Raw genomic sequence first — 12380 nt, 5'->3', positions numbered from 1 at the left:
CAATGTTCAAACCTATGATTGCGTTGGATAAAAAACGCAATTTTTATACCCGTGCATGCATAACAAATTTCTTGTTAGAGGGGTCTAAATACAGCACAAACAACATTTTCCAAAAGACCAAAATGGTGAAAAAGTATATTTTAACAAAACGCATTTGACTAACAGGTCGAACAACAAATGTTCTTAAACCCTGCTGACTGCCATTGGCGATTGCCAAATAAACGGATCACCGATGTAATAAATGGATCTTAATTATAAATTTGACACTAAACAGAAAACAATAATCTTGCGGAAAAGATGGTATACCGCAAACAAAAGGTGCAAAGGTTTTTGTACACCATATCCGGATTTTGACAATTAATGTCTCTTCAGTGATGTTAGGAATCGATACGGTATTTGGAAAGCCATACAATTTACCTCAATTGAGGATAGACTCTTGTATTTTGAGGAGTCAAAATAGGATGAACGGATCATAAAAACCCGAAGGCAAATATAATACCAGCCCAAACGAAAACATATAAACAAGTATAAATTGAAAACAATGTTCAAACCTATGATAACGTTGGATAAAAACCGCAATTTTTATACGTGTGCATGCAAAACAAATTTCTTGTTAGGGACCGGTCAAAATTTCTTGATGCATGGGACCGGTGCAAACTGTAATGGGACAAGCACTTTTTGCAGTGTTTACCGGAATGGGACTCAATGTTTTTTCATTATTGGCAAGCATGGGACATGAACTTTTTGAAACAATGTCTGTATATGAAAAAAAATTTATTTGATAAATCTATAACAAACAAAAATAACATCATGAACATCTAGCAATGTGAATTTAACAGTTACAACATAGCAAATTCATTTACAAGATTTTAAGAACAGTGAAGGCAACAAAAAAAAATTTTGATACAGAATAAACATGAAAAAATACTTTGATATAGAATAAAAAAAATATGTAAAAATTTGATTAGATATTTGACATGTATAACTGTTTAACAAATGTAAAAAAACGAATTCATGGATAGTGTTTCTGCACAAAAAAGCATGATTGTCAAATATATAAATCTGTCCTCCCATAAAGCAGAGTTGTCTCCCATTTACCAGAGTTGTCTTTCCTGACAGAAGGTATTTTTCTATTAAACATCACTTTTATTTTTTACTAATTAATTAATTGGGCGACCTAATGATCCCATCAGAACAACAAATCTTATGCCATGTCACAGAAAAATGTTTTTTTTTATCTGAGACCAGGATCATGATGATATTTGTGTGTTTAATATGAAAAAATATTTGCAGAAAAGCCAAAATTTTTGTACATGTAATATATATTAAAATTCCTTCTCTAAAGAGTAGATAACTGTGCAAATGAGAGATAACTCCATTTTATGGGAAGACAGAATAGCGAGAACAATGTATGACGTAAAATAAAATCAACAAAATATGATGAATCTATTGGCACAATCTGAAATCCTACAAGCACTTATGTGTAAAATGTATTTATGTAAAAGAACAGAGAAAAAAATAAAAATAACAAAAAGCTTAACCATCAAATTAATAATAATAACAAAAGGCTTAACCATCAATAAAATATGAAGATGAGGTAAAAATAATTTGAAAGTAGACTGACTAGATACATGTATAAAGTAAACTCATATAAACAATAACAATTCTCACTAAACTGTGTCACATTATAATATTGGACTATTGGTACAAATACTGTTCAATAAATTCAAGGGCCAGCTCTCGGAAACAACCCTCTTTCACCATGTCGGCCAAACAACACTTGTCAAATTCACTAAGGGTATCTGAAAAAATGTTTTCGATAAATGTACATGTATCTTCTATTTCGGTAATCTGATACGCCCCCATTTCAGGAGTGAAACATTCTGACATGAGATGACCACCAAATAGTTCATAGATCTCTTTGCATCTATTTAACTTCCTGCACTTTGATCTTGCTTCAACTTTCCACTTGTTCTCTCGTTTTCTTTGTTTATCAGTTCTTTTTTTCCCTCTCTTGTTCCAACTAGTTACTTTACACTTTTGTTTTAGTTCAACAAGTGTCTTATTAAACGGCTTTATCTCATCTGCAATGAAAATGTTCATCTTGTGTATTGTGTCTTCGTTGAAATTGTGTTGACTTTGCCTTCCTGATTTTAGTCTTCCATTCTGACAAAACAATGAATCATCATCTTTACTTATTTTTTCTATTTCAGTTACAACTTTTTGTTCTAGTTTTGAGGCATTGTCGATTAATCTTTCTAAATTATCTACATCATGTGGTAAGGGAAAGTAATCCTCCTTTAAGTATTTTCCTGCACATGCTTCATTTTCACTTTTGAAATATGCCAACTTTGACTGAAAATTTCCAAAGTTTGAACTGTATTTTAATTGTCGGTTCCTTTCAACAATAAATGTGTTGTGAAAAATGGTGATATTACCACAATATGGCCAAAAAGATTCGTACAACGACTTCAAAACGGTATTGTAAAATTGTCCAGTTTTTCTTTTCGGATCAGAGATATAGCCAAATTTTTTGTTCATCCATGGCTCGATAGTTGTACTTAACTTTGTTGCTCCACCAGACTGTTTAGCCTCAACTAAAAATAGTAAATATCAAAATATACATTTGTTATTCAAGCCAATGTATTAAAACACATCAAATTATTATTAAAATCGTATTTACATACATGTACTATAGATTAAAAAATGAACTTTCAAATCAACCTGGTTATCATACTGAATTATTATGTGTGTTGCGCGACAGCCTACATGATTTGTATTAAGTAGTTGATATATAGCCATTTCAAATCGACAGGCTAACGGAGTACTTCTTTTGCTCACTCGGTAGCTAGTCACCGAGAAGTCCCAGGTTTGAGACTTAGCAGTGACAGGGAATTTTGTAGTGAGTTTAATGCTCTACCATGTGTAAAAGGATGATAACGAAGAATAAGATAAAAAAATTTGAATATGTAGTGCATAGAATCCAATCAGTAGCTTAATGTTGTGTATATATTTCACTTCTATCAGTCCCAGCAAATTTAAAAAGTTATCGTATGACTGAGGAATCTCTGATGGACAGATGAACTGATAATTATAGGGCTCTGTCGCCGCCAATTTAATTGTGAGAACATATGAAATAATACACGCTTTTAACAGTTTAAAATTATGAAAGGGGGTGGAGCACAAGTATATATATTGTCTGGTATTAAAAGCTCTTGGTTGAAATTTTGAATGATACTAGGGCTGATATGGAAAAGTTCCAGGTAATTGTATATACATGTAAAATTACTAAAGTTACATGTACATTTTTGTACTTACCGATATTAGAGCTGAGAGTGACATTTTGGGTAGAGCTACTGGCAGTACTGCTAGATACGTGTTGTTGTAAGTTTTGGTGTTTTGCTGGTGGATCACCACAGTATCCACAACTCATGGCATCTGATGCCACAAATTCTGTGCAGTCGCATTCTTCGACTCGGCACTTTCCTCTGTCGATGCCCCGGTCGTCCAGGCCCATCGTATTTACCGGAAGTTATGTATGAATGACTAAAACTTAACCAATCCGGTAAAATCCGAATATCCGTATTAAAATGAAATCAGATAAAATCATTCAGTATATAAAATATCGGCTTTAAATATCTGTAATAGTTTGTATTTCTAATTCAGTTGCGTTATAATATTTACAGTACACTATATATTTAAGTATATAGAATTAAATGTTACCCAATTTTCATTCGGAATTCGGACTTCCCCCGAGATGGATTTTGCATTTTGTAATGTTCTCGACATTTCCGCTAGAAGAAACCCGAACTTTTATAGAATATTACCATGATGTTTATTATATACACATGAATGATGCAAAGTTCTAGATATGTAACACAAAACACGATTAGTGTGGATGGAGGTTTCCACCTTGAAAATGGCCTCAACCGATCACCTGAAAGAAAGCAATACACACGAACAGATCCCCTCTTTAACACCACACTCCATTTCATTTTCTGAGAAAAGAGCAGTTCAAAGGAAGTTAACACAAGTCACTTCAGATAGTACAATTCACACATTTAACAGGTCATTACAGACTATACCCGTTAATGATAATTTATCAAAACTCAAAAGGTTGAGGGATTCAACCAAGTCTATTGTACTTCATAACAAAATCGATGCCTTGTCTTGTGTTTTGGAGGACCTTTTATATCAACATTGTGATTTAGAAAGTATTGGACCAACAATTTATGAAAGATATACCAGCAAACGGGCAAATGGAATCATAGATTTTCAAGTTGGTCTAGACATATATGCTGACTTTATGGGAGCTCCATTATATGTTAGGAAGGATGATTTATCGACTAGATTCAAAGACGATCTTTTGGATCCTGTTCATGGTGTAAGATGTTTTGTATATAATCCACATAACTATGAGAAAAAGTATATTATATTGGATAGCGATGGAGTGGACATTTTGGGTATATTGCAGAGAATAACTGATGATTTTGAAGATGCAGAAAATATCAGGGTACGTGTACGTGAAAATATTGACTATGGTTATATAAACACAGCTTTATTAACGTTGGATACTGAGCATGATCGAAGTATTGTCAAATGTATTCTTGCGAAATTGATTGGACGAAGTGATTTGATTGCTGTAGGAATAAATCCAGATATTGCTTTAAAAAAAACTTGAAAAGTCCCGACAAGTTTTTGCAGAAATGTCCAATGCAAAAGTAGCAGCTCAAGACATGATTAACTTAAGGTTGGAAACAAAAATTGACAAATGCAAAGATAATCTCAATGAAATTGACAAAAAAATTGAATCAAAATCATTATCATTGATGCGTGAGAAAGATTTCTGTGCCAGAAAAGAAATACTTGAAGAACAGCTGGATGCAAATCAAAAGTTGTTAAGCAAAGAGACAAGTTATGACCAAAAAAAAATATGGCTATTGCGTCAAAAGATTAACTGAGAAGCTTATAAAAGAAAACAGAATTAAAGCAAGAAGACTTGGTGCTGGAGCAAGACCAATGCTTGACTCTGATGATGAAGACTTTATAGCCAATGCCATCGAGAGCAAAAGTTCAGCACATGGACGCAGACAGGACACAGTCCTCTATTTAAATCACAGAGTAAAACTTGAAGATTTATTGTCTATTGCCAATTATAATTTAATTAGACGAGGAAAGAAGTTGTTGAAGTCAGCAAAAACAGTACACCTTAGGGCAAGGCCTAGAAAAATCAACACAATTGAAGGCAAGAGACATAAAGGTATTTACTGTATAATAGTACAGTGTATGAACACACTTAAAATCTGTGTTTCTTCATCATGTTCTTGTTCGTGTAACTAAAAACATGCACAATAAGGAAAAAACAAGAAATCGTAAATCAATTAGCATAGACAAATTACATGTACATTTTGTACAATGACACAAAGACGGAAACAACACAAATAGCAAGAACGTAATAAAATATGAGCAACACGGACCCTAACAACACAAGGCACAATGCACACCCAGGTGCTCTTAATGAGAAAGTGATGTCTGCCACTAAATAGCAACTTGAAATGTTGATCATGGTAAAATCTGGAAAATATAACATGCCGTACAACACATACAAGTAAATACATGGAAGTGTGACTATAAAATTTGGAACACGATCAAAGTGGATAAGGCAACTCCAAGATCACCCCATATAAATAAATTATTTGTTTTAATTACTTGTGATTTAATTTCTTTTATTTATATTTATCATGTTTATGTAATCTTGACTGATCCCAAAATGAAATGTAAATACTATATTGTTAGAATGCAGATCATATAATGTCCATAATTATGATACAATGTACATTACAGGTAACTGGCTCTTTTGTACCAAAAAACCCCCAAAGACTGAGGACCACAGTACTGAGCTCACCCATCATCAAAGGGCGCATGTAAAATTAAACAGAGAAGACATGTTCAGCACCAATAGCTTGTTCAGATATTCAAGTCTGGACATCTCATTTGATGATAAAGCTTATATCAGACCAGGCACAGATGGTAAGTCAACTATTCTTTATAGCACTTGTGAGCCAAGGCAGGTTCAGGCGGGGGCTTGGCGGGTGTGCACCTCCTTGGGCACTAAAAATATGTTTTTTTCCTGGAAAATCTTAATTCTTCGTCAAACGAAATGAATTCCAAACAATATTATAACAAACTTTCCCTGTCCTAAGCATATTTTCTTACCATTTTCAGTCGGATTGAGAGATACAAAAGCTGGAAAAATACTCACCTTGACGGATGAAAGCAAACAAAGAAAGCTACCACAACATGACTTTGCAACACCAGAGGTGTACCAGTCACCTAGCTCATTTAGATTAATGACATGGAAAACTGAAACAATACAGGGTAAGTTGTATAAATATCATTTAGGGGAAGACAGATCTTTTTCTGGATGCTGGGATATGGCATTAGAGGATAGAGAAACCAATATGTTTTAAAAATCTTGTCGAAATTTCGATGTTCGGTGGGTGCCCTATAGTAATCACTCTGTCCGTCCGCCTGTCTACCCTTTCATTGTCGTACGATAACTCAAATTTGCTTTGACCGATTTAAAAAAAAATTTATACACATTATTTAGCAACACTAGAGGAGGCTCTCTTTCGATTTTGGAGCATTTTTATTTTTTGTTTCCAAGTTATTGGACTTAGGCCATCATGATGTGTCAGTTTTCTAGTTTGATATGTGTATTTTTTATGTATTTTTTTAGGTAAGGAGAGATTGATTAAAGACCATGACCAAAGTTGTGTTGTTGTCCGTCCAAAATTCTATGTTGGAAGCTCAGGGTGTGTATGGGGTAGTGATTTGTTGCGTCTCCGCTATGAAAAACCTGATTTATTTGAAATGTCTCCTGAACGCGGTGAGTCAATACAAGATAAACAGTTTTATGCGATGGTCCATGATGCTGCATTTTATGTCTTTGACAGTACCACTGATGATGACTTAACATCTTTATTATCTGGACAATCAAATTATACACATTATGAATCAGAAAGGATAACACATTTTGCTCGTCGTCTTGAACGTGTGTTAGCAAATTTTCCCAATACAGGATCTGATGAACTAATTGACAAACTTAAAGAAGCTTTACAGTTAATTGAAAAACTGAATCAAGATCTTAAAGGTGAAAACATGAGAATTTGTAACAGGAATTTGAAAACTTTGAGAGATTAGTGTGAAGAAATCATTCGTTCTATTGATTCTATGAATATATATCCTGTGAAGCCAGTTATTTCTGAATATACTGATGGTGGACCTGGAGTTGGGGTTAATAATACTGCAGTTAAATTCAGATTTGCTGAAATGTGTCGTATCCAGAATTCTGTGAGAAGAGTCAGAATCCATAGGGCCAGTGGAGACTCGGCACAAAATGAAGCAGAGAGAACAAACAGTGCTATTGGTAAGATTGCTACCAAATGCTATACATGTATTTGTATTTATTGTACAGCAACATATATTCAATGTAGAACGTAACCAAACGTTAGTGTGCAATATTCCATGATATTGCACTCATAATTGACGTCATCGATGTTGAAAATCAAATTTTTGGCATTTCAAAGGTTTTGCTATACAATAAAAGGGTAATTGCATGAAAACTGGTGAATATTATCCCTCATAGAATATTAATTGCACTCGCAAGCTCGTGCAATATAATATTCTACTTGGGACAACATTCAGCAATATTCATGTAAGTACCCTATATTATATATATATAATTTATACTATGTAATATATTTGAATTTATGTTTAATACAATTTATGTCCTTTTGGGAATAAAAAAAAGTTTAACAGCAGTAAACAGAAGGCTGAGCCGACCAGTCTTTGCTCTAACTCCTAAATGCCGCGTGCTTATAGAAGAAGCAGCAAATACCAATTTTAAAGTCTTTGGTTTGACCCGGCCGGGGATCAAACCCACTATAAAGATCATTTGTAGACAAATAGTATAAACCAAATGGAATAAGATCCAGATTAATGGTTTAAGCTACTGCTAGGTTACGATTTTCATTATTTACTTGCAACAATACTTTATATGATTCTCTTAAATTCTCTTCTTCTTTATAAATGTTTTAGGCTTATATTGCATTGAATATTGAATATCATTAAGAGGACATCAATTGTAAAAGTAAATTTTTCATCATTTGTAAATTTATAGGTGATGCATTAGTGGATGGTGCGACTATATGTTGGGAATATTTCAAACCCCTTCATGGTTTGTCTCAGGAGGATCAGGACACCATGACACCCAGTGATCTTGATAAACACAAGGCTGCAATGATGGAAAAAAATGCTTGGGCAGTTGCAGAAGTCGTGTCCTTGAGAATAGATGATGCCAAAGGACCTGCAGGATTTATTCAGGCATATGTGACAGAACACCCTGGTACATTGTCTATATACATCATGCACATATATTAAAAAGAATTTATGAACACGTCTATATTGAAACAAACGTTCCAACCTACATGTATTAGAGCATTGGATAAAAACCGTAATTTTTATATGTGTACATGCAAAACAAAATCAGTAAATATTGGGTAAATATCAATGAGACAACCACCCAATCCTTATAAACAATTAAGCATTCCAATTAGGGGTCAGTCAGCAAACTTCAATGGCCAGTGAGAAAAAAATCACTGAGCCAAGTGACACTATTAAGGCCGGAGACCTTGAGGTGTTTACAGTTGGTCGATACACATACACCATCAGATCACTGATATAGTGGCACTACTCTGTTTAATGGTACTACAAAAAATTTTTTTTGTGAAAAGATAATTTCTTGCTTTCCTTTGTATTCAAGAGTGTTCATAGCTACCACTCTTAATACAAAGGAAAGTAGAATGAAATGTCTTAACAGAAAAAAGTTACAGCAGTACCACTGAAAAGAGTGGTACCACTATGTTGGTGATCAGTCATGGTTACACTCTTTCTGTACTGTAGAAAACCTACATGTATGGGAAATCATACGTTCTATTTTCACTTTTAATTTGCACCTTTAATACATGTACATATCCTAAATATTAGCCTGATTAACCAATAAATAATCAATTACCAATAATGTTTGTCTTATTTCAGAGGACCAGTTTTTCTGGAATGGCAATTACCTCAAAAGATATCATGAGTCTTCAAAATCTGCCAAAGCAACGGTACCAGGACGTGGTTACTTCAAAAAGATTTATGAATTTATTGATCAGCACTGCGAAGTAGGTGAACTTTATATTGAATACAGAAAATATCGTTGTGAACAGTCACATGGGACCAAGTGTGAGTACTGTTTGAGATCTCCAGTGAATGATTTATATGGACCAAATTTGGTTAAACCAGTACCTAGGCCATATCCAGATTATGAAAGACTTCCTGATTTGCATTATTTAGTACACAGTAACACTCCCGTACAAATCGATAACGTTGAGCGGGAACCAGATGACTTTCAGCCACGTGCAAACATTAAGAAATTGTTTGCCTTGGGAGAATTGTCGACATCTAACCATGCTAGTGTATCTCAATTTAGCAAGAAGTATGTCCTTCCAGAGGATCTTGTTATGAAATATGTCTTGCATCTTGAAACACTAAAGGCTGATAAGGAAAAACGGTCCATTGCAACACAAAAAAAGAGACATGATGTGACCTGTAAAACATATGATGACTATAATTGGGTGGAGATGTTTGAAAATAACTCTATAGACAAACAGACAATGTCGGTATTAGACAAATACATACAGCATCATAATCTTGGAAATTTCACTGTAAAACCTGAAAAAGTGAAAGCTGTTAAGCAATCTATTGCTATGCATTTGATAGCAGATAACAATCAGGTCAATGAAATTCAGTCAGACGAGGATGATGTAATCATTGAATTATTTGATCCAGACACAGAAACTGAAACAGACAGTAGTTCCAGTAGTTCTGAGAGTGAAAGGGAAATTGAAAACTTACAAATCTCTACTAGATCGAGACGTGTCAGACTACCCAAAAGATATGACGACTATGTAACCTAAAGTTCAGTGGTCTAAAAAAGAAATAAAAGATTTTTCTCTATTTTACATAAGAATAGATAAACATGTACACATTCAAAATTTACAACAAAAATGATAGCTTACTGTAGAAAATATAGGGATATGGAGTATAAAAGTGTGCTTGTTTTTCAAAAAAGTTCTTTGAAAAGTGTGAATATTTGGTCTTTTTACATAGGGAAAATTCTGAAAATTTGTGAAAATCTCCATTTCATATGCTTTAGAAGTTTCAATAAAAAGAAATGTGGTGTATAAACCAGCCATACTTTTAAGAAAATTGACAAAATGTGTGATTTCCATGTACTTTCTATACAAATTATCTCCCTTGGATTGAAACAGAAATTTTGAAAATGGCCATGCAATTAAAAGTGCTACTTCAACTATAATTAAACAAAATGAATTGTTTTAATGTTTCTGTTTTATTTTGTACATGTAGACCATAATTCCTTAAATAAAACAAAAATCTAACATGCCCAGAAATGATGTTCAGTGATGACCCCCTGAACTACCTTAATTATAAATGTTATTATCATGATTATGCAAATTCAACAGACATTGTAGAATGAAAACTCTTTTTTTTATAATACATACTGGCTGTAGAAAAAGAATGTTTGTGGAAATTTAACAAATACAGTAGCATACTACCAAAAGAAATGATTGGAATATTCATTCAAAGGTCACAACAAATCTGGAACCCACACCCAACATGCTCTGAATGGCCCAGATATAAATATATAATCAATCAAGCTGCATATATGTTGAGATAGTAAATTTTACTTTTTTCCCACTTTAAAAAAAATGTTTAAAATACAATATTGTTGTAAGTGGAAGTTGGAGACAATTTTGATGCTATTTTCACATTCCTCTCGTTTTAAATTTGAAAATTTAACTGTCTCGAGATGTTCACTTCTTCTGGTATGACTATTCAAATAATGGGGATTGTTTTATTCTAAGCAGAAAAAAAAAATCATATTTTTGTAATTTTTTTTTTTGGAAAATTTACCTACCCACTGTTAATTTAGAATAGTCAGATTCTAAATTAAGCTGCAATTTTTTTGAAAAAATGTATTCTACCATACACTTCATACATGTTAATTGTTTAATATTGCATGTATCATTTATTATAGTCAATAACATATTGTCATCTGTTTGGGCTCCTGTGTTGGCAATAAAATATGCTTATGTATTGTTTTGTTTACTTTATAATAGCAAAATAGATACAGTTCACACATAGTAGCATTATTTGTCAGCTATCTAAATACATTGTAGCATGAAATGTAGCCACAACTTTGATCATGTTTTTGTGCTTTAACATGGGACACACACTTTTTTACTAGGTAAAGTGCATGGGACAAGCATATTTTTATTCTGCCAGTAACCATGGGATCAAGAGAATTATTTCAGACAATTTTCTTTTTGCACCGGTCCCATGCATCAAGAAATTTTGACCGGTCCCTTAGAGGGGTCTAAATACAGCACAAACAACATTTTCCAAAAGACCAAAAAGGTGAAAAAGTATATTTTAACAAAACGCATTTGACTAACAGGTCGAACAACAAATGTTCTTAAACCCTGCTGACTGCCATTGGCGATTGCCAAATAAACGGATCACCGATGTAATAAATGGATCTTAATTATAAATTTGATACTAAACAGAAAACCATAATCTTGCGGAAAAGATGGTATACCGCAAATAAAAGTTGCAAAGGTTTTTGTACACCATATCCGGATTTCGACAATTAATGTCTCTTCAGTGATGTTAGGAATCGAAACGGTATTTGGAAAGCCATACAATTTACCTCAATTTAGGATAGACTCTTGTATTTTGATGAGTCAAAATAGGATGAACGGATCATATAAACCCGAAGGCAAATATAATACAATACAAAACGAAAAAATATAAACAAGTCTAAATTGAAAATAATGTTCAAACCTATGATTGCGTTGGATAAAAAACGCAATTTTTATACCTGTGCATGCAAAACAAATTTCTTGTTAGAGGGCTCTAAATACAGCACAAACAACATTTTCCAAAAGACCAATAAGGTGAAAAAGTATATTTTAACAAAACGCATTTGACTAACAGGTAGAACAACAAATGTTCTTAAACCCTGCTGATTGCCATTGGCGATTGCCAAATAAACTGATCACCGATGTAATAAATGGATCTTAATTATAAATTTAATATTAAACAGAAAACAATAAACTTGCGGAAAAGATGGTGTACCGCAAACAAAAGGTGCAAAGGTTTTTGTACACCATATCCGGATTTCGACAATTAATGTCTCTTCAGTGATGTTAGGAATCGAAACGGTATTTGGAAAGCCATACAATTTACCTCAT

At 33.4% G+C, this 12380-nt stretch overlaps 2 protein-coding genes across 3 annotated transcripts; one reads left to right on the top strand and one right to left on the bottom strand.

Moving 5' to 3' along the window:
• Positions 1-757: 757 nt before the first annotated feature.
• On the bottom strand, positions 758-3517 carry LOC127722202 (uncharacterized). The gene is made up of 2 exons (XM_052229103.1): positions 3319-3517; positions 758-2597 (listed from the first exon to the last, which is right to left on the bottom strand). The coding sequence occupies exons 1-2, from the start codon at positions 3515-3517 to the stop codon at positions 1699-1701; spliced, it is 1098 nt and encodes a 365-aa protein (XP_052085063.1). The 3' UTR covers positions 758-1698.
• A 438-nt stretch (positions 3518-3955) lies between these two features.
• On the top strand, positions 3956-10869 carry LOC127722198 (uncharacterized). Of its 2 annotated transcripts, none has more exons than XM_052229096.1 (6): positions 3956-5260; positions 5845-6030; positions 6226-6378; positions 6740-7429; positions 8183-8407; positions 9100-10869. In XM_052229096.1, exons 4-6 carry the CDS (start codon positions 7234-7236, stop codon positions 10020-10022), a joined length of 1344 nt encoding a protein of 447 aa, XP_052085056.1. In that variant the 5' UTR covers positions 3956-5260; positions 5845-6030; positions 6226-6378; positions 6740-7233; the 3' UTR covers positions 10023-10869. Both variants share the same exon structure in this region, with proteins under 2 accessions (XP_052085056.1, XP_052085057.1).
• The last annotated feature ends 1511 nt before the right edge of the window (positions 10870-12380 follow it).

Source organism: Mytilus californianus, unplaced genomic scaffold (genome assembly GCF_021869535.1).
Source record: "Mytilus californianus isolate M0D057914Y unplaced genomic scaffold, xbMytCali1.0.p SCAF_12, whole genome shotgun sequence".
NCBI classification, from domain to species: domain Eukaryota; kingdom Metazoa; phylum Mollusca; class Bivalvia; order Mytilida; family Mytilidae; genus Mytilus; species Mytilus californianus.
The sequence above is the reverse complement of the archived record's forward strand: the minus strand, read 5'-3'. Positions and strand labels throughout refer to the sequence as shown.